The sequence below is a fragment of the Geotrypetes seraphini genome, chromosome 2 (genome assembly GCF_902459505.1).
Source record: "Geotrypetes seraphini chromosome 2, aGeoSer1.1, whole genome shotgun sequence".
NCBI lineage: Eukaryota > Metazoa > Chordata > Amphibia > Gymnophiona > Dermophiidae > Geotrypetes > Geotrypetes seraphini.
This window is the reverse complement of record NC_047085.1, coordinates 527,072,118-527,099,462: the sequence shown is the minus strand read 5'-3', so window position 1 is coordinate 527,099,462 and position 27,345 is coordinate 527,072,118. Positions and strand designations below refer to the sequence as shown.

Genomic DNA, 27,345 nt, shown 5'->3' with positions numbered 1-27,345 from the left:
CTTCTTCCTCACACCATCTCCTCATCCAACAGCGAATCAAGCTCAGGAAGATACTCCTTATACTGCATCATGTCAAAGAAAGACTCAGGACTGGAGGCCCATCCTTGATCTCAAGTCGGTCAATGCCTTTCTGCAGATTCCACACTTTCACATGGAGACAGTGCATTCCATCATTGCAGCAGTGGCTCGGGGAGAATTTTTGCTTCTCTGGATCTGAGAGAAGCTTATCTTCATATCCCCATATTCCCAGGCCACTGGAGGTATCTGAGATCTCATGTTCTTGAGCAGCAGTATCGGTTGATGGCCCCCCACGCCTTCACTAAAGTGATGGTGGTGTTGGTGGCCCATCTCTGCAGAATGGTGGTCCAAGTTCATCCCTATCTGGACGACTGCTTGATTAGGGCTTCAGATTGTGGTGTTTCTCCTGCAGCATTTGGGCTTGATTGCCAATTTCAAGAAGAACTAGTTGACTCCATCTCAGACGGAATATCTGGGAGTTCAGTTTGACATGCTCAAGGGGCTCAAGGGTCTCTCGTACGAAGAGAGACTGAACAAATTGCAGCTCTACACTCTTGAACGTAGGAAGAGGGGAGACATGATCGAAACATTTAAGTACCTCACGGGACGTGTCGAAGTGGAAGATGATATTTTCTTTCTCAAGGGACCCTCGGCCACAAGAGGGCACCCGCTCAAACTCAGGGGCGGAAAATTTCATGGCGACACCAGAAAGTATTTCTTCACAGAGAGAGTGGTTGATCATTGGAACAAGCTTCCAGTGCAGTGATCGAGGCAGACAGCGTGCCAGACTTTAAGAATAAATGGGATACCCATGTGGGATTCCTACGAGGGTCAAGATAAGGAAATTGGGTCATTAGGGCATAGACAGAGGGTGGGTAAGCAGAGTGGGCAGACTTGATGGGCTGTAGCCCTTTTCTGCCGTCATCTTCTATGTTTCTTCTATGCTCCAAGGATGAGTTTTTCTTCCCAAACCATGCAAACAGCAGCTCCAGAAACAAATCATGGATCTCTTGGTGCTCCCGAGCCCCACTACTTGGCAATATCTTTAGATGTTTGGGTCTATGGCAGCCTCCCTAGAGGTTGTGCCCTGGGCTAGAGTGTACATAAGGCCTCTACAGCAGTCCTTCCTGTCCTGGTGATCCCTGCAGCATCATCCCCTTCAGATGCCCCTTCCCTGGATGCAATCAGAATAGAGCAGTCTCCGCTGTTGGATTCAAGGAGCTGCTCTCGAGAGGGGTGTGCCTCTCCAAGTCACAGAGTGGATTACTCTTAATGACCGATGCAAGTCTCTCTTGGGCTGGGGAGCTCATTGCGGGGATTGTTCTATCCAAGGCCAGTGGGCTCTTCATCAGAAGGGTTGGTTGATCAACCATCTAGAGCTATGAGCCATATGGTTGGCGCTGAGAGCTCTTCAAAACACCCTGGCAGGGTTAGGGTGTTTTCTGACAATGCCACAGCAGTAGCATACGTGCATTGGCATGGAGGCACCAGAAGTGCTCCCTTGAGTCAGGAGACTTGGATACTGTTCTGGTGGCGGAAATGCACCTTCTGGCTCTTTCTGTGGCACATGTGGCCGGCATGGAAAATGTGCAAGCAGACTTCCTCAATCGTCAAGTTGTGGACCCGGGAGAGCGGTCGCTGTCACAGAGGGCTTTTCATCTCATTGCGATTGGGTAGGGCAGAACTCGAACCTGCCATTTGGACTCCCAGTCTTCCAATTTCTTAAGGTCTTCCTAAAAATTTTCACAGTCTGTATGTGTTTTGACCACTTTAATAGCTTCACCTATAGCCTTCTCAGTTTTACATCTATAAGCATGGAATAGCCCAAATGTTTAAACCCTGAAAATCATGACACATTCGATAATAAACAGAGGCTGAGCAAATTTCAGTGTTGGTTTTGGCTTCAGCCTGAAATCTAGGTTCAGTCATGCTTTGATTTTAGCCAAAAATGCCTGCGCAGTCCCAGTAGCTCTTGCTCATGCCAGTTCCAATCTCAAAATATGACGACCTGTGGCAATAAGTTGCAGCAACAATTTTGATTGTATAGGCAGGAGTGACTTGGGATCCCTCCTACCCCAGGGAGCCATCGGAACACCAGGGCGTTTAAAGATTGGCCTGGCCTGGTCAGCCTTCCTGGGGAGGCCAGAGTTACTTGCTTTCTGGTGGGTGGGCAAGGGGTGGTGGACTTGTTCTCTGCTGGGAAAGGAGGGGGAAGATAACAGGTTGACTTTTGGTTTTAGCTAAAACTAAGTGGCAAATTTCAACTGCGGATTTGGTTTTGGTCAAAACTGACAGCCCTGGTTTTGGTCTCCTGTAAATAAATATACCATTTTAATAAATGGCAGTGTTTTTCTGTCATCCTCTTTAACAGTGGTCAACCAAAAAAGTTGACCTGGAAATACCATAGTTGAAGCAAAGATCCCAAACAAACAAAAAAAGCTGTAGAGACCGATGTTCCTGATTAGGACTTTTAATTCAAGTATAACAGTGGTAAAGTATGGAATAGGGGACCCAACATGGTCCATGTTTCAACCTCAGGGGTCTTCCTCAGGGGTCCACGTGTGGTTTATATGAAACTAATATGAATAAGATCCAAACACTGGGGGTAAATTGTTCTCTTGCGTTGCTTCTAAGAAAAAAAAAAGGAAAACATAGAAACATGACGGCAGATAAAGGCCAACAGTCTGCCCATCCGCAGTAATCATTATCTCTTTCTCTCTCCGAGAGATCCCACGTGCCCAATAGAAACATGATGGCAGATAAAGGCCAAATGGCCCATCCAGTCTGCCCATCCACAGTAACCATTATTTCTTGTTCTCTCTGAGAGATCCCACATGCCTATCCCAGGCCCTTTTGAATTCAGACACAGTCTCCACCAACTCATCTGGGAAACTGTTCCACGCATCTACCACCCTTTCTGTAAAAAAATATTTTCTTAGATTACACCTGAGTCTATCACCTCTTAACTTCATCCTATGCCTTCTCATTGCAGAGTTTCCTTTCAAATTAAAGAGACTTGACTCATGCGCATTTACATCACATAGGTATTTAAATGTCTTTATCATATCTCCCCTCTCCCGCCTTTCCTCCAAAGTATATAGATTGAGATCTTTAAGTCTGTCCCCATACGCCTTATGATGAAGACCACACACCATTTTAGTAGCCTTCCTCTGGACCGACTTCATCCTTTTTATATCCCCCCGGCAAGTGGACCCCTGAGGAAGACACTTGGGTTGAATCACGGACCGTGTTGGGTCCCCTATTCCAAACTGTGGGCATACATTACTACTGTTCTACTTGAATTAAAAGTCCTAATCAGGAACATCCGTCTGTTTGCTTTGGATCTTCCTTAACAGCTCCAGCTCTGCACCCTTAGTTGTTCCTGCTGTCCTTCCTTCTGGCTGCTAAGCTCTCGCTCTCTCTCTGGCTACGTATCCTCTCTTTCCTGCCTCTGTCTATGCAAGCACTTTGCGAGGTTTTGATGCTTGCTCTTGAAGTTTTGATCATGTCTTGATTACCTCTTTCATTTTCTAGGCCTTAGTCACCTCTCTCATCTAGTTCTTGATCAAACCAAAGTCACTGATGCTGGTGTGATTGATTATTTGTCATCAGCGCCGTCTTGTCTCACTCAACTGAGCCTTAATCAAACGGATATAACAGATAAGACCCTGTGTGTCTTGCCACAACAAGTTTCAAGGTTACGAGTTCTCAGCATCAAACAGACCAAGGTAAAAGGCATAGCGGGACCAAGCTGTGTCTGTTGTGCTTCCTGGGGATTGGTGGCAGGCTGTGTGTATGGTGCTTCGTGGGGATCAGTGGGACAGGGCTGTGTGTTCCAGTTTCTGGGTAGACTTATAGCCAGCATTATCCAAAAATCTAAGTGGATACAGTAAAATACTCATAAAATAATAAAACAAAGAAATAGTACAAAATATCATGAAGCCAACATTGTAAAAAACTAAAACAGTATTAGCCTCAGATTCATGAAGAGAATAGAGCCTTGTGGAATCCTGAATTGAAGAAGCGATGAAAGGAGAGTGGTCAAGTGTGTAGAGCAGGGCTGCCCAAGTCCGGGCCTCGAGATCTACTGGCAGGCCAGGTTTTCTGGATATCCACCATGAACATACCAAGAAGGCAGTGCAGGCAAATCTCTCTCTTGCAGATTCATTGCGGATATCCAGAAAACCTGGCCTGGTGGAGAGAGTGTGGTGCATTGCTTAAAGCTCCAGCCTCAACACCCTGAGGTGGTGGGTTCAAACTCCAACCCTTTGGGATTTGGAGGGCCTCAGAAAAAAGAGTTAATGTCTTATTAAAGAAATGAGGTAAAACTCTTTCTAGTTTATAAATCTTTCCTTTTGGCTAAGTCTTAATCATAATATTGTCATTTATAGCTAAGAAACTGTTTTATTTTACTTTTGTGATTATGATAAACATACCGAGGGCCTCAAAATAGTGCCTGGTGGGCCACAAGTTTGAGACCACTGGATTAGAGAGACTGTGAGCCCGCCAGGACAGATAGGGAAAATGCTTGAGTATCTGAAAACAAATCAAATCATTACATTACATTACATTACATTACATTAGGGATTTCTATTCCGCCTGTGCCTTGCGGTTCTAGGCGGATTACAATATAGAAGATGTCTGGGCAATTCCAGTAGAATTACATTACAGGATAAGAGTAGATTTCAGGAACAGTAGAATTATGATACAACAATTTAACAGAATGGTACATAACACAGAGGATAATACATGTCACAGAAGATAATACAGTACATTCTAAATCACAGACAAGGAGATACTATTGGTGGGTGTTTCTGAAGGTGTTGATTGGGATCTCGTTGGGAGGAGGTTGGAGTGATGGGGGATATTTTTTGAACAATAGTGTTTTTATTTCTTTACGGAAATCTTTTATGTCTGTTGTTTTGATCAGTAATTCTAAGATGTCAGAGTTGATTTTAGCTGCCTGTGTCCCTAGGAGGTTGTCGTAAAGTTTCTTACGACGAGTTCCGTTGAGAGGTGGGAAGGTGAAGATGTTCTGCGTTCTCCTTCTTCTGGGTGAGAGGTAGTAGTGGAAGCGGTTGTTTAGGTAACTAGGTGCCGTGCCGTGGGTTACTTTGAAAATGAGACAGTAGAGTTTGAATTGTATTCTTGCTCTTATTGGTAGCCAGTGCGATTCTAAGTATGCATTAGTAATGTGGTCATGTTTGCTGAGTGAGTATATGAGTCTGAGGGCTGTGTTCTGGATGGTCTGCAGTTTTTTTATTGTGTTGATAGGGCAAGGTAAGTAGAGGCTGTTGCAGTAGTCTACAATGCTCAGCACAAGAGATTGGACAATGATCCGGAATTGGTCTTTCTTAAAAAATTTTCTGATTTTTCTTAGATTTCGCATTGTGAAGAATGCTTTTTGGGTGATTTTATGAATTTGTGTTTGCATTGTGCAGCATCTGTCTAGATGTATACCCAGGATTTTGAGGGAGCTTTGTATTGGGTACTTGATTGAGTTTACTTCCAGTTCTGTTAGGGATGGTTTTTTGTCCTTCTCTAGCATTAGGAATTTAGTTTTGTCTGGGTTCAGCTTCAACTTATGATTTGTCATCCATTTTTCTACTGTTTCTAGTGTTGTTTTCAGGCGTCTTGTGGAGGTTGGATTGTGGATGTCGAAAGGAAGGAGGATGGTTATGTCGTCCGCATAGCTGAAGGAAGTGATATTTAGGGTGTCCAGGGTGGTGCCTAGGGAAGCTATGAATAGGTTAAAGAGTGTGGGAGAGAGGGGAGAGCCTTGTGGCACTCCGCATGGATTGGACCATGGTTCTGATAGGATGTCTTTTGATTTGACTCTATATGTTCTAGTTTTAAGGAAGCCTTGGAACCAATTGTGAACTTTTCCTGAAATTCCAATTGCGTCTAGTATCTGGAGAAGTATGGAATGGTCCACCAGATCGAATGCAGCTGAGAGATCAAATTGGATGATTAGCAATCTGTGTCCTTGGCTGAGGTGTCTTCGAGCTATGTCTAGTAAAGATACCAGAAGAGTTTCTGTACTGTGGTTGGTTCTGAATCCGGATTGGGATGGATGTAGGATGTTGTGGGCATCTAGGTACATGGACAGTTGTTGTGCTACTAGTCCTTCTATTATTTTGACGTATGTTGTAGAGCCCGGCAGTCTGCTCTCGGACATTGCATTACTCTCAACAGAATGCCTTTTCCAAAGAGGAAAGGGACCTTGAAGCAGTTGCAATCTTTTGAGCGGCAGGCGGGCTGCCAGATCCCAGCAAAATGGTTGGGAGTTGAGTCTTGCTATTGAGATGGTGGAAATTCACCAAAACCGGGGCATGAACACCTCCCTTCTGAGGGTTATTCCTCTTTCTATACAGCCTTGTGTCAGCCCAGCGTTAACTTGCTGTCCTTACCAATGGCAGCAAAGGCCTATGGGAGATCATATCCGTTATATCTGACCTTGGGGCATGTCAGTGCAGACAGCCTCAGAAAATTACATCTAAACTATCAGTGATTAACAGACCTGAGATTCTAAAGATGTGCTAAGGTCTGGTATGTAAGATGAACACTAGCCCCAGCTAAATGCTGCTGCACAGAATTTGCTTAGATTAAGCATCCGGCCAGACAGGATTGTTTATCAAGAAGGTATGCTACTTGAATGGGACACAGAAGCCAGACAGACTAATCCCATCTACCTTCCTTATCAATTAAACTAACCATTGTTTCAAACAGTTTACAAATTCTAAACAGAAAGATACTGGGAAATACAATAGTTTCTGTTTTTAGAATAAGATTCCAAGCTATAAAAGCCTCCTCTCTGCAACACCCCCCTCTCGCTCTCTGGAACCTGAAGCCTGGACCATCATCCCCTCCCTTCTCTCTTCTCTCTGAAGCCTGGACCAACACCTCTCCCCTTGACTCTAATGCAGGTAAACTGTCCCCTCTCTCTCTCACACACACACACAAGCAGTCTCTGAATCCACTCTGTGTTTTTAAAGCTTATGTCTATTTCTTTCTGTACATTTGTAACCTAGTAAAGCTTATGTATCTTTCTAAAGATTGCCTTTCTTTAGCACTCTCCAGACCAGTAGAGGTTAATCTTTACAAATGGGTGTATATCCAGTCATGACCAGCAGGTGTAGACTTTAACCAAAACTGTGAGATAGTACATAAGATATCCCCTTCTCTGGACTCATCGGTCTACTTCAGTCTCCAGCAGGTGTTGAGTGATCTGTACCCATCTCCCTAGGTAGGGCTGTTGGAATTTGTTTAGGGGGTTTCTAGTCCCTGTTTTTGGACGGACAGAGCTTGGGCGGGCCCTGTTTGGGGGTCCTTCCAACCTCGGGGGTGTCAAACACGGCGGGTCTTGAGCGGGGTCCCTTCCTCCCCCTCCCCACATTTTTTTAGAGGAGCCTCAGCTGTCAACGTTGCCCCCTAAATCAAGCAAGGCCTACTGCTTCGAGAGTCTGTGGAGTCTGTTCTGTAAAAAAAAAATCCTGAGGTAGTGCTGGTCTGGAGGGTTGTTTCCCTTTAAGAACACTGTATTTTTCATCTAACCGGCACTTTGATTCTAGCTAGGTCGCATATGGAGCAATGAGCACTTCACAGGGAAAAAAGTGCTCATTGTGCTCCAGATGCGAGGCACTTGTGGCCGGCCTGTGCAAGCGGTGTGCAGGCCGGTGCGGTGGAGGAGCTCCGTCGGCAGTGGCTGCAGGCGCCCAGAGCTCCCCGCTGCTAGTGCCTTGTGAGTTGGCTAGGAGCAGTGGGGAAGCCTGGTCTTCCCCCACCACCCACGGAGGGATTCCCCAAACCGCCGACAGTCGGGGTACAAAGGATTCCCTCTCAGCTGATTTTTTGACAGCTGATGCCGACTTGGCTGTTTTAGCAGCTGGGGCTGTTCAGGCTTCCCAGCCGCTACAGGCCATGGAGGGAGCTTTTTTGGCGGGAACTTTGCCATTTTCTCAGTCTGGCCCCTCCATTTTGTTTGCAACCTCAAGTGACCTTCCCCCTGTATTGGAAAAACAGTGACAGGTTTCTGCTGGGTCCCCTGCCATGGCAGAGAGTCCCTTGGGACCCCCAGGGGTTTTTTCACCTGATTTAAATTTTTCTTTATGCAGAACCTATTTTCAGGTGACTGGGGATCCCGTATGCGCCTAGGGGGTTTCGGGGAGTGGGTTTCCTCCACACCCCCTGTGGCTTTGCCTCCCTCTTCTCCTTTTGCGTCCCCTCCTCCTCCCTCGGCCAAGCGCCCGCGGGTGACTTGGAATGAGGATTTGTGGTCTGAGGAGCTTGTCGGCCTGGATGAGGACCTGGACCCTTTTGAGGAGTTCCAGGATCCTCTTGAGGGGACGTCCGCTGGCAGTGGGCTGTTGGGTTTCCCCCCTTCCGGCGAGGAGGCATCCGTGATGCACATTTTTCAGAGGGATGAGCTACTGGACCTGATCCAACAGGTTTCCTCAGTGTTGCATTTTGAAGATGCGCCACCGGAGACTCCGCGTGTGGGGGACCCTCTGTTTCGGGGGATCCGTACTGTTTCCTGCTCTTTTCCTATGCATCAGGATATTTGGGATATTATTCTGGCGCAATGGAAAATGCCGGAGGTGCCATTTCGGTTTGCGCGCGCCATGGCTCAGTTGTATCCCATCCCGGAGGGGGATCGGGTTACGTTGCAGTCGCCGGTGGTTGACGTGGTGATCTCTGCGATTTCTAAGCAGCATACCGTGCCTGTGGAGGGCAGTTCTGCCTTACGGGACCCTGAGGAGCGTAAGTTGGAGGCCATTCTTAAGCAGAATTTTCAGGTCTTGGCTTTGGGAGTCCAGGCGGCCATTTGTGGGGGGCTGGTGGCTTGCGCCGTGTTTCGGTGGGCTGAGCGTGTCCTGGATCGTGGGTCTGATGACTGGTCCTTGGTGGATAAGGAGGTGGCGAAGATTGAGATGGCTGCCTTGTTTCTCTCGGATTCTCTTTATGACTTGGTGCAGATCTCGGCTAATTCTATGGATTTTGGCGTGGCCGCACGGTGTAATTTGTGGCTTCGCGCGTGGTTGGCGGATGCCGCATCCAAAGCAAAGCTTTCGGGGATCTTTTTTGTTTGGAGAGGACTTAGATAAGTTGATTCAGACTGACAGACTCTAAGGTGCCCCGCCTGCTTGAGGACCATGCCCGCCCGGTGTCTCGGGGTGGTACTGCCCGGGGGCGTCTGCGGGAGTTCCACAAGTATCGCCCTGGGCGTGGGGCTGCTTCTTTCCAAGCTTACGGGTTTTCTTGGGGCAGGTTTTATCAGCGCATGCAGTCCTTTTGGGGGGCCCTTCGGGGGGTTGGGAATCCCTCCGCCGGTTCCCCTGCTGCCCGTCCAGCACAGTGACTCCTTGCTGGTGCCCCTTTTGGTTCTGGTGGGTGCCTGGCTGCACAACGTTTTTCCTCGGTGGGCCAAGATCAAGTCCGATCAGTAGGTCCTGGAGGTGGTGCGGGACGGTTATGCTCTGGAGTTTGCCCACTCTCTGCCAGATCTTTTCTTATCCTCTCCTTGTCAGGCAGCATGGAAGACGCAGGTCTTTCGCCAGACCCTTCAGTGCTTGCTAGATCTCAAAGCAGTTGTTCCACTGTCCCCTCAGGAGTGCGGCACCAGCAGGTACTCGATTTACTTTGTGGTGCCCAAGAAGGAGGGGACCTTTTGGCCCATCCTGGATTTAAAGGGGGTCAACAGGGCTCTCAAATTCCCTTTTTTCGCAATATTTTCACAATATTTTATATTAAGCCTATTTCTACATATTCTATATATTCTTTATACAATCACTTCTTAGGGGTCACGTGATGCAATGAGTGAGTGAGGACGGCTTCCTGCTTGCTCCGGAGCAACCCCGCTAAATCTTTTACATCTACTGGACTTATTACATAGAAACATAGAAATAGACGGCAGATAAGGGCCCACGGCCCATCCAGTCTGCCCACCTTAATGTCCCTCCCCTATCTTTGCCCTGTGAATAGATCCCATGTGCCGATCCCATTTGGCCTTAAAATCAGGCACGCTGCTGGCCTCAATCACCTGTAGTGGAAGACTATTCCAGCGATCAACCACTCTTTCAGTGAAAAAGAATTTCCTGGTGTCACCTCGTAGTTTCCCGCCCCTGATTTTCAACGGATGCCCTCTTGTTGTCGTGGGACCCTTGAAAAAGAAGATATCTTCCTCCGCCTCGATGCGGCCCGTAAGATACTTGAACGTCTCGATCATGTCCCCCCTCTCTCTGCGCTCCTCGAGCGAGTATAGCTGTAATTTGTCAAGCCGTTTTTCGTATGGTAGATCCTTGAGTCCCGAGACCATCCGGGTGGCCATTCTTTGCACCGACTCCAGTCTCAGCACATCCTTGCGATAATGCGGCCTCCAGAATTGCACACAGTATTCCAGGTGGGGCCTCACCATGGATCTATACAATGGCATAATGACTTCCGCCTTACGACTGACGAAACCCCTTCGTATGCAGCCCATGATTTGTCTTGCCTTGGACGAAGCCTGCTCCACTTGATTGGCAGACTTCATGTCCTCACTGACGATTACCCCCAAATCTCGTTCTGCTACCGTTTTTGCTAGGATCTCGCCATTAAGGGTATAAGACTTGCATGGATTCTGGCTGCCCAGGTGCATAACTTTGCATTTTTTGGCATTGAAGTTGAGTTGCCATGTCCTAGACCATCGCTCCAGTAGGAGTAGGTCGTGCATCATGTTGTCGGGCACTGAATCTTTGTCTGTTGTGCATTTGCCCACTACATTACTCAGTTTGGCGTCATCGGCGAATAATGTTATTTTACCTCGAAGCCCTTCTGCCAAGTCTCTTATAAAGATGTTGAATAGGATTGGGCCCAAGACTGAGCCCTGTGGTACTCCACTAATCACCTCCGTCATTTCGGAGGGGGTGCCGTTCACCACCACCCTTTGGAGCCTACCTCCAAGCCAGCTCCCAACCCATTTCGTCAATGTGTTACCTAATCCTATAGAACTCATCTTGCTCAGTAACCTGCGGTGTGGTACGCTATCGAATGCTTTGCTAAAGTCCAGGTACACGATGTCCAGGGACTCCCCAATATCCAGCTTCCCCGTTACCCAGTCAAAGAAGCTGATCAGGTTGGATTGGCAGGATCTCCTCTTAGTAAATCCATGTTGTCGGGGATCCCGTAGATTCTCCTCATCCAGGATCTTATCTAATTGGCATTTGATTAGAGTTTCCATTAGTTTGCTCACTATCGATGTTAGACTCACTGGTCTGTAGTTTGCTGTCTCCGTCTTTGAGCCTTTCTTGTGGAGTGGAATGACGTTAGCCGTACTAAGGGAGAGGTTGAAGAGCGCGGACAGTGGCTCCGCCAATACATCACTCAGCTCCCTAAGCACCCTGGGGTGCAGGTTGTCCGGCCCCATTGCTTTGTTAACCTTGAGCTTTGACAGCTCACCGTAGACACTGCTGGGCGTAAACTCAAAGTTACTAAATTGCTCACATAGTTCTGTAACCTTTTGCAATAAAGATTTTTCATTCACTTTTATTGTCTCATCAAATGTATTTTTAATCCAAATTCCAAAATATTTTATTCCTTCCATATAAAAGGAAAAGAATCAAATAAACCCTTTGTACAATATACATTTAAAGGAAGAATTTCTGATTTAGTCCAATTTATTTTATATCCTGAGAACTTCGCAAATTTCTCAATCAACTCAAGCAGGCATGGAATGGTTGTTTCTGGATTCCTCAAATGAAGTAGTATATCATCTGCATAAGCAGATACTTTATATTCTTTTCCAGAACGAGGAATCCCCTGAATCTCCTTTACCTGTTGAATAGCTATTAGCAAGGGTTCAAGAGCTATATCAAAAAGCAAAGGAGACAAAGGCCAACCTTATCTAACCTCCCTTTGCAACTTAAAATAATCTGAAAACTTATTATTGATATATAATCTAGCAACAGAGAGGTATACAACGTTTGGATCATTTGTATAAAACCTGAACCCAAACCAAACCAAACCAATGTAGCATCCTTATTTGGCTTCGGCAAAACAATCGTTAATGATTCTGCCATAGTACCTTTAATACAACCTTTATTTAGTTGAGTCAAATACAAATTTAATAAATGGGGTAAGAGAGTACTTTTGAAACTCTACAGTATAGCCATCACCACCTGGAGCGGTCCCAACTCTAAGAGATTTCAATGCTGTTTGTAATTCTTTTAGTGATATAGGTTCTTCTAAACTTCTTTTTATATGATCAGGAACTTTTGGTCCCTCAAATAAATTTAAAAATTCAAAGCCATCCTTTTCCCTATCTAAATAAGGCTCAGAAGAATACAGGTCTTTATAGAAATTTAAAAATTGTTTTAAAATAGGACCAATTTGAGAATGTGTATCTCCCTTTTCATCCTTAATTATACTTATTTTTGCTTTTCTTTTCTTAACTTTAAGATAATTAGCCAGTAATCTTCCCGCCTTATTAGAGCTTCCATAATACAAAGCTTGCTGCACAAAGATATCATTCCTTACTAGTTTAGAAGAAATCTCATTATACTTACATTTAGTTTTTAAGAGAACTTGTAATGTGGAATATTCCCATTTATCAATCAATTTTGATTCTAAAATCTTTAATTCTTGTTCTAAGTTAGAGAATTGTTTTCTTATTTGTTTCTTAACATGAGCTGAATATGAAATGATTTGCCCTCTCATGGTTGCTTTAAACGCATCCCATAAAGTTTCCAAAGATATTTCCTCTGTATTATTAATTTGAAAATATTCATCCATCTTTAGTTGAAATTCTTCACAAAATTTTGAATCTGCAAGCAAAGCATTATCAAATCTCCATATTGGTCTACTATTATCTTGATCAATAACATTAAATTCAACCCACACTCCTCCATGATCTGAGAAAATAATTGGATCTATGGAGGCCTGAATTACTTGATGTACTAAATGATCTGAAATAAAACATAATCAATTCTTGAAAATGATTTATGAACATGGGAACAAAAAGAAAATTCCCGATCATTAAAATGAAGAATACGCCATATATCTATTAACTTGGAAGATTGTACAAAATTATCCAAACCTAATGACTTTATAATTTTACTAGGTTTTTTTATCCATAACAGGATCCATAACAGCATTAAAATCTCCTGCCACTACTAAATTAGAAGCAGCCAGGGGCAAAATCAACTGTTGAAGAGATTTTAAAAACTCTATTTGGCTCGAATTAGGGGCATATACATTTAAAAGCGCCAAAGTAGTATTGCCCATACTCATATCAACATGTACCCATCTTCCTAAAGGATCAAAACCTATCATATTAAATACTGCATTACATTTTTTATTAACCAAAATAGCAACTTCCGCCTTTTTCTTCACTGCGGGAGCAAAAAAGCAATGTTTCACCCAGTTCCCTTCCAGCTTTTTAGACTCTTCAGCAGACAAATGAGACTCTTGGATGAAACAAATGTCCGCATTTTGCTGCTTTAAAAATAAGAGCGCTTTTTTCCTTTTGATAGGATGGTTTAGACCATTTACATTTAACAAAAATATTTTAACAACCATTGTAAATAATTATAAATTATACGTCCATAAATTATCCAATAAATAAAATTATATTGAAACAAATCAACTTTTGCACTTCTCCCAAATTCATGAGTTAAAAAACCATAAATCTCCCTTCCCCATCCCCCTTTCCATCCCTCCACCCTTCCCCAACCCCCCCTCCCTTTAATAAAAGTGAAAACTTGGAAACACGCATGTGGTAACAAGTGACAAGAAACTCCCACAGGACAGGTATATATATATATCACATTCTTTAAAAATAATAAGCTATCTTAATTTAGTCCTTCTAAAATATCTCTGATTGATTAATAATTTTAATAATCAATTTTATGAGAACCTATTTCCCAATATCGCCACTAAAATCGCAAATTTCCCATGTTAAATATTACTTTCCTTACATGTAAAACTATAAGACTATAATAACAATTTGTTAGGAATACTTGAATTAATTCAAAACAAGTAATTATAAATTACTCAATCATTAATTACCCCACCCCCTTACAGAATAAATCATTCCAAAACAACCTAAAACTAATAATCAAATTGTGCTATCATAAAAGATTCCCCATAATATAATATTTTTAACACAATCACAACAAATACATTTCATCTATTACCAACATATTAATAAAAACAATTATTCAAATTAATCTTTTTTTATGCAAAAATAAAATATATTCATAAATATTATTGAAAATAAGCTTCATATCATTTTCATTAAACAAAAACTAAAATAAATTTAATCAATTAAATTTTGAAGACATCAATATAATTCATATCATTATTTTTGAAAAAATTAAAACAAAATTAAAAGAACTCATATAAATTAATTTATAAAAAACTAAAATACCTTCCTCTCTATTCACTTAATATAAACACATTCTAAGTATTTAATCAAATATATTGCACAATAAAAATTTTAGTGCATAAATAAAACTTTATATTGATGCAAAATTCCAACTACCATTGTTGTATAATCTTCCCCCACATTACATATAATTCATAGCTATCAATGTATCATCCCTTCAGTCATCCTTCAGGTTCTTAGCATATCTGTTAAATATTAAAATATGCTCCACATTCACTCATCCTTTGTATCCTCAAAATGAAACCAATATCTCAATGCATATTAGCAAATCCATAACCATCTTTCATATCTATATTCTCCTTTTTCTTGTATCAATAAAAGAAGCCCCTTAAGGCAGGACTTAAAATATATTTTCATCTCTATATAGGAGCCATAAACCTTCTCAATTCCCCATCCTCTTCTCCAATTTTTACATTAAAACTCTGCACCATGACCCAAGAGAAGGGGTTATTAATTCTTTGCCTCGAGAAAGCCCATTATTAAGGGCAAAATGAGTCTCATCGGCAGACCCATTACATAATAAACTGTGTAATTGAAGCGGAGCATAGAATTAAAATGAGACATCCAAAAAGTTATCGAAGTTCATCTGCATAACAGCCGATCAACCTATTGCCTTGGCAGACCTTTAATATTTAAACCCCAAATCATCATGCTCTGTACCTCATCTTCAATCAAGTTTCAGGATTATAGCTCATCCAGTCTAAACCCAATACACTGTCCGTATACCTAAATCCACACTGCACCATTAAGTCCAAAAGTCTGGTCTGCAATCCAATTCTTCTTAGTCATTCACAAAGAGAAGCACTTGTGTTAAAACTTATAACTTTCCTTTTCTTCAATACTCTGCCATACTTTGCTTTCTGTCACCGCAACACTTCCTGGTTTCAAAAGTTAGTGCCGCCATTACACATCTCTGACATCCCGTTGTTTTTGACTCTGGCATTTATTTCCTTTGCTGAATTCCTTCCCAAATTCATTTCCTCTCTCCAACTCCTTACATAAAATTTGAGCAGTGTATCCCAGAACATACTTTTACTCCACCACAAAAGAAGATAATTTTTTTTCCCTTTTATGACCAAAACCGTTTAGAATGTTTATTCAAATCACTCCATTCATACACTCAGTCCCTTCACTACAACTGAAATAAATTATATTGACATCGGGCGTTCACAGGTTTCCAAAAATTCATTTAATTTTTCCGGATCCTCAAAATTTAGAGTCTTATTGTCATATGTGATCCTCATTATGGCTGGATATATCAGCCCATATCTTGCACCTAGACTCTTCAATTTCGGCCTCAGCTCCCACTGTTTTTTTCTTTTCTGAGCCGTAGCCTTGGCGAAGTTAGGCACAATAAAAATTTTTGAGTCCTGACACTTTAGGTTCCGGTTTTCTTTAGCCAATATCAGGATTTCTGTAATCTGTTGATACCTTAATAGCTTAAATATCAAAGGACGCGGTCTCAACTGTTTGTCTGATCTTCGAGTCGGGATTCTATGGGCTCTTTCAAACTCCATAGGATACTTGAATTTTAGCGGCAAGATTTTAGGTAAAAAGTTTTCTAAAAATGAAACAGGATCACTTTTTTCTATGCCTTCCGGCAGACCAATTATCCTTAAATTATTCCGTTTGCTGCGGTTAATACAATCCTCAAGATCACTTGTAAAGCTCACAAGTAACTTTTTATCCGGCTTCAACCGCCGAATTTCTACTTCATTCACCTCAGTTCTTTTTTCCACCTTTATTTCCATAACTGCCATTTGTCTTGTAAGATTCGCCACATCATCAATGGCTTCTTGTATTTTTCTGGAGTTATTCAGTACTATTTCTTTAATCTGTCTGAGTTCATTCACTATATCGCATCTTTCCTCACCCGGCAACGGAACTTTTGAAGGGGTCAGTGGTTCCGTTTTTGACCTCTTCGCACTTACTCCACTTGTTCCAGCCATCTCTCCCTTTGATTGTTTTGATGATGCCATTATATCCACAGGAGCACTGTTTCAATTGAAAAATTTTCTATTTCTAAGCTTATTTTTCCAATAGATTATCCTGTTATGAAGGAGCTGTGATATCACCCGTCCATCTTACTGCGGCTCCAAGCCACGCCCCCAAGATATGATTAAGAAAGGGGTTAGTTTGGGCAACAAATATATTTTGTCAGCCATTGAAAGGGAATGGAATTACAAATATCTCCTGAGAGCCTTTTTTGCACTTAACAGAGCCTACAAAATGAACATCAGTGTGGACCATTGTTGTACCAAATGTTCCCATCCTCAGGCTAACCTTGGCCATATGTTTTGGACTTGTCCACTTTTATCTCGTTTTTGGACTCGGCTTATGGCCCTCATAGTGCACCTTTGGGGCTACTCTTGGCGGCTTCATCCCAGTTTTCTCTTCACTTTCCAAGTGCGTTTCCATCCCATTCGACCGGGCTGTTCTGCTTTTCTTCGGAAAATTGTGCTGATGGGACGGAAGTGTATCCTGTTGAACTGGCTCTCGGCACAACCTCCTGCTATTTTCCAGTGGAGATCGTTGATGTTACAACAAGCGTTATTGGAGAGGCGTGACATTGCTGATTTGAACTCTCATGCAGGTCAACTGTTCCGACTCTGCTGGCTGCCATTCAGCACTAAGCTCACACCATATGTGCAACATCAACTTTGGGACCATTAAAGTTGACTGTATACTATTTGATTTGCTCTATTCCTCTTTGTTTTTCTTATTTGGTGTTGCTGCTGCTGCCACTCCCAGGGTGGGAGGGGCAGGGGGATTGGGGTTGGCTACGACCTTTAGAGTGTGGATTTGTTGTTCTTGGTAGACTGTTCTTGCTGTATTTTTTTTCGCACAAATTCAATAAAAATTATTGTACCATACAATCACTTCAAGTTTCAAGTTCAAGTTTCAAGTTTAATATTTATTTGTTTAATCGCCTTTTCAATATTCAGGGCGATTTACATATTAATAAAGTTACACAAAAATAGTTAAAAACTGACAAGACTAGACAATAACTGTACAAACTGGGAACAAAAGGAAGGACGGGAAAGAAGTTACAATGTAATTAAGCAAGGTGGGGGACCAATTAAGGAAAACACGAAGAGGATGGGATAAAAGTAGTAGAATGTATGAAAACAGGAGAAATAGAAGTAAATGCAATTGAATAATGTTAAAAAGAAAACTATAATTCAGATGACAAATGCATCGTTAAATAAAAAAGTTTTTAGTTTAATTTTAAATTTGTCTAAATTAAGTTCCTCACGTAAATAGATGGGAAGAGAATTCCAAGTTTGTGGGGCCGTTACTGAAAAAATATATTGACGGCGAGTATTTATTGTTTTTAATGATGGGATCGTTAATAAGTGCTGTTGGTCTGATCTTAGAGTTCTATTGGAAGAATAAGGAATTAATAGTCTATGGATAAAGGCAGGAGTTTTAAACAGAAGAGATTTAAATGTGAGCAGACAAAGTTTGTAAGTTATTCTGTGAGCTACTGGAAGCCAGTGAGCTTCCTTAAGAAGAGGAGTTATGTGATCGAATTTTTTAGCTTTTGTGATAAGTCGGATAGCTGTATTCTGAATAAGCTGAAGACGTCTAATTTCTTTTTGTGATATACCGTTAAATAAAGCGTTACAGTAGTCTAATTTAGATATTACAAGAGAATGGATGAGAATTTTCAAAGAGTCATTATTGAATAACTGGGAAATGGAACGTATCTGTCTCAGTCTGAAAAAGGAAGATTTAATAACACTACTGATGTGATCATGAAAAGTAAGTTTATAATCCAAAATTACGCCAAGAATTTTGATTTTTTGTACTTCTTGTAAGGGAAGTCCATTGATAGAGATTGGCGAAATAAGAGAAGGGTTATCCTTCCAGGGAAAAAGCAGTATGTTAGATTTATTGATGTTCAAAGCTAAACGATTATTGATTAACCAGTCGTGGATTAGTTCAAGTTTTGTATTAATTTGGGCTATGGCAGAAGGGTTGTCAGGATTAATTGGGTGGAGAAGCTGTATATCGTCAGCATAAGCAAAAGTGTTGAAACCAATTGATTGACATAAAGTCAGCAAAGGAGCAAGAAATATATTGAATAAGAGAGGAGAAAGTATAGAGCCTTGAGGAACACCGTACGATGTGGAATGAGTATCAGAAATTGTATTATTGAAAGAAACAGATGAGGAGCGATTTGAAAAGTATGATTTGAACCAGGATAGTACTTGGTCTGTAATACCTATGGTTTGGAGTCTGTTTATTAGTAGATCATGATCGATTGTGTCAAAAGCTGACGATAGGTCAAGGGAAACTAGAAGAACTGATTGGTGGTGGTCGAGGAAGTAATGAATAGAGGTGGTCATACCTATTAAGGAGTGTTCTGTGGAATGGTATTGCCTGAAGCCAGTCTGATTAGGATGAAGAATGTTGGTTTTTTCAATAAAGTCGGAGATTTGGTTATAGACTACTTTCTCCGTCAACTTGGATAAGAAAGGGATGTTGGCTATGGGTCTATAATTAGTACAATCCTCAGTACTTATTTTATGATTTTTTGGAATGGGATGAATAATTGAATGTTTCCAGTCCGTTGGCATAATGCCTTGTTTTAAACTTTCACTAACTAATGTATGTATTATTGGACCAAAAATACTGAAGAATCGTTTTAGAAGAAAAGGAGGAATTGAATCGGATTGTGAACCTTTTATGTTAATGGTTTTAATGATAGATTCTATTTCAGTAAGACTTGGAATATTAAAAGAGGAACATTTTGAAGAAAATGAGATAAGATCATGTGATGAGTGAACTGATTTGGAAATGGAGTTAATAGTGAAAGAGGAGCGAATCTCTTCGATTTTCTTTTGAAAGTATAAAGCAAGTTCCTGGGCTGTGAGGTTAGTCTTTATAGCTGTTGTTTTTCGTTTGTCAGAAAAGAATATTGAATTTAATATTCGATATAAAGTAGCAGAATTTGGAGCTTTTTTGATTAGACCAGAGTAGAATTTTGTTTTAGCTAGGTTTATTTTTGTTTTGTAGAATTTAGAATGATCTTTGAATAGTTCATAATTGGAATTTGATTTGTTTTTTCTCCATTTGCGTTCAAGTGATCTTAGTTGTCTTTTTATAAGGGAGAGTTCAGAAGTAAACCATGGGTTGAAAGTTTTCTTGGCAGGGAAAATTTTAGTTTGTTGGGGTGCAATTTTATCAAGTAGACTAAGGGTATTTTTTGACCAAAGTTGAACAGAATCCTCTAAAGAAGTAGATGAGAAATCGAAAGAGTTGGTTGAAATTTCAGCCAGTATTATTTCTGAGGATAGGTTATTGTAATCTCTAAATTTAATTATTTTTCCTTGTTTGAGATATTGGGGGTTAGTGTGATTGAATTTATATAAAACTGATAACAGATAATGATCTGACCAAGGAACTGCTAAGCAAAAGTTGATGGAATAGTTAGTTAATGATGAGGAGGGAATGAGAAACATATCAAGAGTATGTCCTAGTTGATGCGTAGGTTCAGATATTAGAGGATTTAAATCAAGGTGTTTGATATGTGAAAGAATAGTATTGGTATAGCTGTTATTAGGGTCATCAAAATGAATGTTAAAATCTCCTAAAATTAGCGGGTTGGTGGTGGAAGAACCAAAGTCAAAAAGAAGTGTTTGCAATTCAGATAAATTTTCGTTATTGATTGGAGGAGGCAAATAAATAAGTAAGGCGTCTTGTTTTGGCTTAGTCTGGAAGGAAAATTGTAAGAATTCAATAGATGTATTTGGAGTAGAATAGTCGATATCTTTTATTAATGATCTTCGAAAAATTATGGCCAATCCTCCGCCGCGTTTGTTGCGGCGATGGTTGAAAAAATAATTATATCCAGGAGGACAAATGTAAGAGAGGTAAGCTTCGTCTCCGTCATTTAACCAGGTCTCAGTGAGACATAATACATCAAATGAATGCAGAATAATTAGGTCTTTCAGTAAGTGGTGTTTTGATTTAACTGAGCGAACGTTAATTAAACCTATATTGAGCAGCGAGCTATTGAGAGTAGATGGAGATGAAATATGGGCAGAATTTAAGGTAGAGTTTGAGGTTAAAGGGATATCAATTAGTTCGTGATGACGAGGAGTGACAATTGTATTTATCGGTTTAAAGGGTCTATGACCCCATATGGAAGGAATGGGGAAATTTTGGCTAATCATGGTGGTACTGAGTAAATTAGAGGATAGAGAATGAGTAAAGTATTCGGTAATCAAGATTGGAGAAACTGCGCAGGAGAAGTAGTTTATAGAAGACTTTACTAAATAAGCAGTATTAATGGAGTCAGATAGTGAAGAAGAAGGGGCAAGAGTAATATTTAGAGGTAAAAGTAGAGGTAAAAGTAGCGCACAAAGGAGCGCATTAAGGAGCAGGAACTGCTCCTTAAGCGCGCTCCTTTGGCGCGCGCCGAAGGCGCGCGCCTTTGCGGCGTGCGCCGCAAAGTGCTGAAATTTAAATGGCATGTACCGGAAGGGGGAGGAGTCCTCAGCGGGCCGCCGCTACGCGGCGGCAGAAGTATCTTGAAGAGGGCTGTAGAAAGAAAGTTAGAGGCAAGTAAAAGACTGCAATAAAACCATAAAATATTAAACATACAGGGTAAAAGCAAGTAAAAGTGCAGTGCGTTGAGTGCTTTCAATCTTCAGTGACAGAGTGGCGTGCGCCGCAAAGTGCTGAAATTTAAATGGCATGTACCGGAAGGGGGAGGAGTCCTCAGCGGGCCGCCGCTACGCGGCGGCAGAAGTATCTTGAAGAGGGCTGTAGAAAGAAAGTTAGAGGCAAGTAAAAGACTGCAATAAAACCATAAAATATTAAACATACAGGGTAAAAGCAAGTAAAAGTGCAGTGCGTTGAGTGCTTTCAATCTTCAGTGACAGAGTGGCGTGCGCCGCAAAGTGCTGAAATTTAAATGGCATGTACCGGAAGGGGGAGGAGTCCTCAGCGGGCCGCCGCTACGCGGCGGCAGAAGTATCTTGAAGAGGGCGGAAGGGGGAGGAGTCCTCAGCGGGCCGCCGCTACGCGGCGGCAGAAGTATCTTGAAGAGGGCGGAAGGGGGAGGAGTCCTCAGCGGGCCGCCGCTACGCGGCGGCAGAAGTATCTTGAAGAGGGCGGAAGGGGGAGGAGTCCTCAGCGGGCCGCCGCTACGCGGCGGCAGAAGTATCTTGAAGAGGGCGGAAGGGGGAGGAGTCCTCAGCGGGCCGCCGCTACGCGGCGGCAGAAGTATCTTGAAGAGGGCTGTAGAAAGAAAGTTAGAGGCAAGTAAAAGACTGCAATAAAACCATAAAATATTAAACATACAGGGTAAAAGCAAGTAAAAGTGCAGTGCGTTGAGTGCTTTCAATCTTCAGTGACTGTCATTGTCAGTAATTTCACTTCCCACGAATCTTCTACGAGGGTATCGAACCCGGGACCAGGGGGCTTGTTTGCTTCAACATTACCCCTCCAAAACCTTACATTTTGGGCAGTTGCTAATCCTTACACCTAGCATCCTTCTGGCTACAGTCACCACCTTATCTCGCTGTTTAGATGACTTTAGATCCTCAGAAACAATCACCCCAAGTTCCCTCTCTCCATCTGTGCTTATCAGCCTCTCACATCCCAGTACATACAGTTCCCTTGGATGTCTACTCCCCAAATGTATCATTCTGCACTTCACATTGAATTTTAGTTGCCAGACGCTAGACCATTCTTCCAACTTTTGCAGATCCTTTTTCATGTTTTCTACTTCCTCCGGAGTGTCCACTCTGTTACAAATCTTGGTATCATCTGCAAAAAGGCTAATCTTACCTTATAACCTTTCAGCAATGTCGCTCAGCACCAATCCTTCCTCCGAGCAAATTCCATTAATCACCACCCTCTGATATCTGTCCGTCAACCAGTTTCTAATCCAGTTCAACACTTTGGGTCCTAACTTCAGCCCGTCAGGTTTGTTCAGTAGCCTCTTTTGAGGAACTGTGTCAAAGGATTTGCTGAAGTCAAAGTAAATTATAACTAGTTCACTTTCTTGATCCATTTTCTGGTCACCCAGCCAAAGAATTCAATCAGATTCGTCTAGCACGATTTACTTTTGGTAAAGTCCTGTTGTCTTGGATCATTTGATTCTAGGAATTTCACTATCCTTTCTTTCAGCAATTCTTCCATTATTTTTCTAATAGCCGAAGTGAGGTTTAAAGGCCTGTAGTTTTCTGCTTCATCTCGGCAACCACTTTTGTGAAGAGGAACCACATCTGCTCTTCTCCAATCCCATGGAACCATTCCTGTCTCCAGGGATTTATTGAACAAATCTTTAAGTGGAGCCGCTAAAACCTCTCCAATCTCCCTCAGTATCTATGGCTTTGTCAATCTTTAATTTTTCAAGTTGTTCCATGAGCAGTGCGTTTTCCACGCCATTCTCGCATGTAATTTTGCCTACCAATCGTGGTCCTTCTCCAGGATTTTCTTCCTTGAACACAGAACAGAAGTATTCGTTTAGCATGTTTGCTTTTAACTCATCACTCTCCAGTAGTGCTGCCCGATTCAGAGAAAAACATTTCAATTCGATTCACCCTGTTGAATCGATTTTTCGATTCGATTCACTTCACAATGACACAGCTTTTTAAGTTTAAACAAAGTACAACAATAAATGTCATAAAGTACTTAAAAAAAATCACATTTTTCCATTAAAGCAGTTTTGGAGACATTTGCTTGAACAGTCTTTTTTCTCAGTCCATAAGCAAGCAATATGAAAAAAGATTTCCTTAATTATCTACTCAAACATTTTTGCTATTTACTTTCATTGTACCTAGACTATTATTCAGTAGAAAACATGTAGTTTGTTCAATCAAGCAGAACATTCACTCATGTCCAATGTCCAGACAAGATTTGATTGAACAAACTACATTTTTTCTACTGAATAATAGTTTAGGTATAATGAATAGCAAAAATGTTAAAGCCACACAGAAAAGCAGTAAAAGTCAATAGGTCTCCGAGTGGGAACAACCTGATGTCTCAGCACTTGAGGAAAAGACTATGTAATAATGTTTATAAGATAAATCATATAAATGATTATACTGCATGAGAGGTAAGCGAGGGGAGAGAATTCTCCAGCGCTTTACACAATAAGGCACAGGTTAATCACCCTCTGCTTGCATCATAGGACACCTCACGTGTGCTCAAACTAATCAATGTGATAAATTAAACAGTGATATACAATTGGTCAATCACACGATGCAAGATCAAACAGGTTGTTCCCACTCAGAGAACCTATTGACTTTTACTGCTTTTCTGTGTGAGTAGATAATTAAGCAAATTTTTGATAGCCGAAGAGGGAGTGGAAAATATGAAAAAGGATCTGCAAAAGTTAGAGGAATGGTCTAATGCCTGGCAACTAAAATTCAATGCAAAGAAATGCAGAGTAATGCATTTGGGGATTAATAATAGGAAGGAACCGTATATGCTGGGAGGAGAGAAGCTGATATGCACGGACGGCGAAAGGGACCTTGGGGTGATAGTGTCCAAAGATCTAAAGGCGAAAAAACAGTGTGACAAGGCAGTGGCTGCTGTCAGAAGGATTCTGGGCTGTATAAAGAGAGGCGTAGTCAGTAGAAGGAAGAAGGTGTTGATGCCCCTGTACAGGTCATTGGTGAGGCCCCACTTGGAGTATTGTGTTCAGTTTTGGAGACCGTATCTGGCGAAAGACGTAAGAAGACTTGAGGCGGTCCAGAGGAGGGCGACGAAAATGATAGGAGGCTTGCGCCAGAAGACGTATGAGGAGAGACTGGAAGCCCTGAATATGTATACCCTAGAGGAAAGGAGAGACAGGGGAGATATGATTCAGACGTTCAAATACTTAAAGGGTATTAACGTAGAACAAAATCTTTTCCAGAGAAAGGAAAATGGTAAAACCAGAGGACATAATTTGAGGTTGAAGGGTGGTAGATTCAGGGGCAATGTTAGGAAATTCTACTTTACGGAGAGGGTGGTGGATGCCTGGAATGCGCTCCCGAGAGAGGTGGTGGAGAGTAAAACTGTGACTGAGTTCAAAGAAGCGTGGGATGAACACAGAAGATTTAGAATCAGAAAATAATATTAAAGATTGAACTAGGCCAGTTACTGGGCAGACTTGTACGGTCTGTGTCTGTGTATGGCCGTTTGGTGGAGGATGGGCAGGGGAGGGCTTCAATGGCTGGGAGGGTGTAGATGGGCTGGAGTAAGTCTTAACAGAGATTTCGGCAGTTGGAACCCAAGCACAGTACCGGGTAAAGCTTTGGATTCTTGCCCAGAAATAGCTAAGAAGAAAAAAAAAAAATAATAATAATAATAATTTAAATTGAATCAGATTGGGCAGACTGGATGGACCATTCGGGTCTTTATCTGCCGTCATCTACTATGTTCCTATGTTACAGAAATGATTCTCAGCTTCTATCCCCAGCCCCCAAGACTCACCAGACCCCCTGCTGATTCCCAGCTTCCATCCCCAGCCCCCAAGACTCACCAGCCCCCCTGCCGATTCCCAGCTTCCATCCACCAGCCCTTCTGCCGATTCCCAGCTTCCAGCCCCCAAGACTCACCATCTCCCTGCCGATTCCCAGCTTCCATCCCCAGCCCCCCTGCCGATTCCCAGCTTCCATCCCCAGCCCCCCTGCCGATTCCCAGCTTCCATCCCCAGCCCCCCAGACTCACCAGCCCCCCTGCCGATTCCCAGCTTCCATCCCCAGCCCCCCAGACTCACCAGCCCCCCTGCCGATTCTCAGCTTCCATCCCCAGCTCCCCAGACTCACCAACCTTCCTGCCAATTCCCAGCTTCCATCCCCAGCCCACCAGACTCACCAGTCCCCCTGCTGAATCCCAGCTTCCATCCCCAGCCCCCCAGACTCACCAGCCCCCTGCCGATTCCCAGTTTCCATCCCCAGCCAACCAGACTCACCATCCCCCTGCCAATTTCAGCTTCCATCCCCAGCCCCCCAGACTCACCAGTCCCCCTGCTGAATCCCAGCTTCCATCCCCAGCCCCCCAGACTCATCAGCCCACCTGCCGATTCCCAACTTCCAACCCCAGCCCCCCAGACTCACCAGCCCCCCTGCCGATTCCCAGCTTCCATCCCCAGACTCACCAGCCCTCCTGCTGATTCCCATCTTCCATCCCCAGCCCCCCAGACTCACCAGTCCCCCTGCTGATTCCCAGCTTCCACCCCCAGCTCCCCAGACTCACCAGCCCCCCGGCTGATTCCCAGCTTCCATCCCCAGCACCCCAGACTCACCAGCCCCCCTGCCGATTCCCAGCTTCCATCCCCAGCCCCCCAGACTCACCAGCCCCCCTGCCGATGCCCAGCTTCCATCCCCAGCCCCCCCCCGACTCACCAGCCCTTCTGCTGATTCTCAGCTTCCATCCCCAGACTTACCAGCCCACCTGCTGATCCCCAGCCCCCAAGACTCACTAGCCCCCCTGCCGATTCTCAGCCCCACCCCCGCCGATTCTTAGCCCCACCCCCGCCGATTCTCAGCCCCCCTGCCGATTCTTGTCCCCCCCTGCCGATTCTTAGCCACCCCTGCTGATTCTCAGCTGCCCCTGCCGATTCTTAGGCCCTCCTGCCAATTCTCAGCCCCCCTGCCGGTTCAGTTACTTACTCGACTGGATGTGGAATTGTGGGGAAGAGAGGAGAAATGTGAAGACAGACAGAGCCAAAAAAATACCCTTTGCTTCCGAGGTCCTCTGCACGAGGTCTGCTCGCTCCCCCCTCGACGCTCCCACGTCCTTTGTTTCTTCTGATGCAACTTCTGGTTTCGCAAAACCGGAAGTTACATTAGATGGGAACGAGTCCGGCGGCCGGCAATGAAAAAAGAATGAACTTGAATCGGGGCTGAATCGGTGAGTCCATTTTTTTTTTTTTTTTTTTTGCAAAAACAAACCGATTCGAATCGGGCAGCACTACTCTCCACATAGTGGTTCATAGCTTTAGCTTCCTTCCAGTTTCGCAATTCCGTTTTTCATCTTCCTTCTTTCACTAATATACCTGTAAAAATTTTTGTTTCTTTTTTCTATTTCTACCCATTTGCTCTTACGCCTGCGCTTTTGCCAGACACATCTCTCTTGGCTTCTTTCATTTTCATCCAGTATTCCTTTTTGTGCTCTAGATTTTTAGAAAGCTTTTGACAAAGTTCCTCATGATTGATTCCAGAGAAAATTAAAAAGTCATGTGATATAAGGCTATGTTTTGTTGTGGATTAGGAATTGGTTATTGGACAGAAAATAGAGAGTAGGGTTAAGTGCCCATTTTTCTCAATGGAGGAGAGTAAACGGTGGCGTGCCACAGGGATCTGCACTGGAACCGGTGTTATTTAACATATTTATAAATGATCTGGAAATTGGAACAATGAATGAGGTGATTAAATTTGCACATGGCATGAAATTATTCACCTGTGGACTTAGAAAATTTGCAAGAAGGCCTTAGGAAACTGGAAGACTGGGCGTCCAAATGGCAGATGAAATTTAATGTGGACGAATGCAAAGTGATGCCTATCGAGAAGAATAACCCAAATAATAGTTACCGGATGCTGCTGTTTTCCAGCAGGTATAATTCCACATAAATCTTACAATTTTGTTAACAACATAACAGTAGTGAAAAGACCAAATATAAACATAAATACAATGAGCGAGGTAAAGTCAAAATCAGTAAATTGAAACTTAATAATAGGACTACCATGAAACAGTTTGAAATAAAAGCTGCTTACTTTAGCTCACTGGGGATCCGTCGTGAAGGAAAAACAGAAGGCTTACATTGTATATTCCACGTCTGATAAAAGGAATGGAAAACCTTTCATACGCTGAGAGATTGGAGAAACTGGGTCTCTTTTCCCTGGAGAAGAGAAGACTTAGAGGGGATATGATAGAGACTTACAAGATCATGAAGG

General features: G+C 42.8%; 1 protein-coding gene across 6 annotated transcripts in view; it reads left to right on the top strand.

The window, feature by feature from the left end:
- The window catches only part of LOC117354776, a 209,284-nt gene that overhangs the window by 113,271 nt on the left and 68,668 nt on the right, over positions 1-27,345 (top strand). For all 6 annotated transcript variants that reach the window (XR_004538249.1, XR_004538248.1, XM_033932741.1 and 3 more), the window contains exon 12: positions 3,553-3,746. Coding sequence is in view for 4 of the 6 variants with exons in the window: in XM_033932741.1 (XP_033788632.1) it covers positions 3,553-3,746 (194 nt within the window). In the remaining 2 variants the exon portion in view is untranslated. The remainder of the gene's footprint in view (positions 1-3,552; positions 3,747-27,345) is intronic.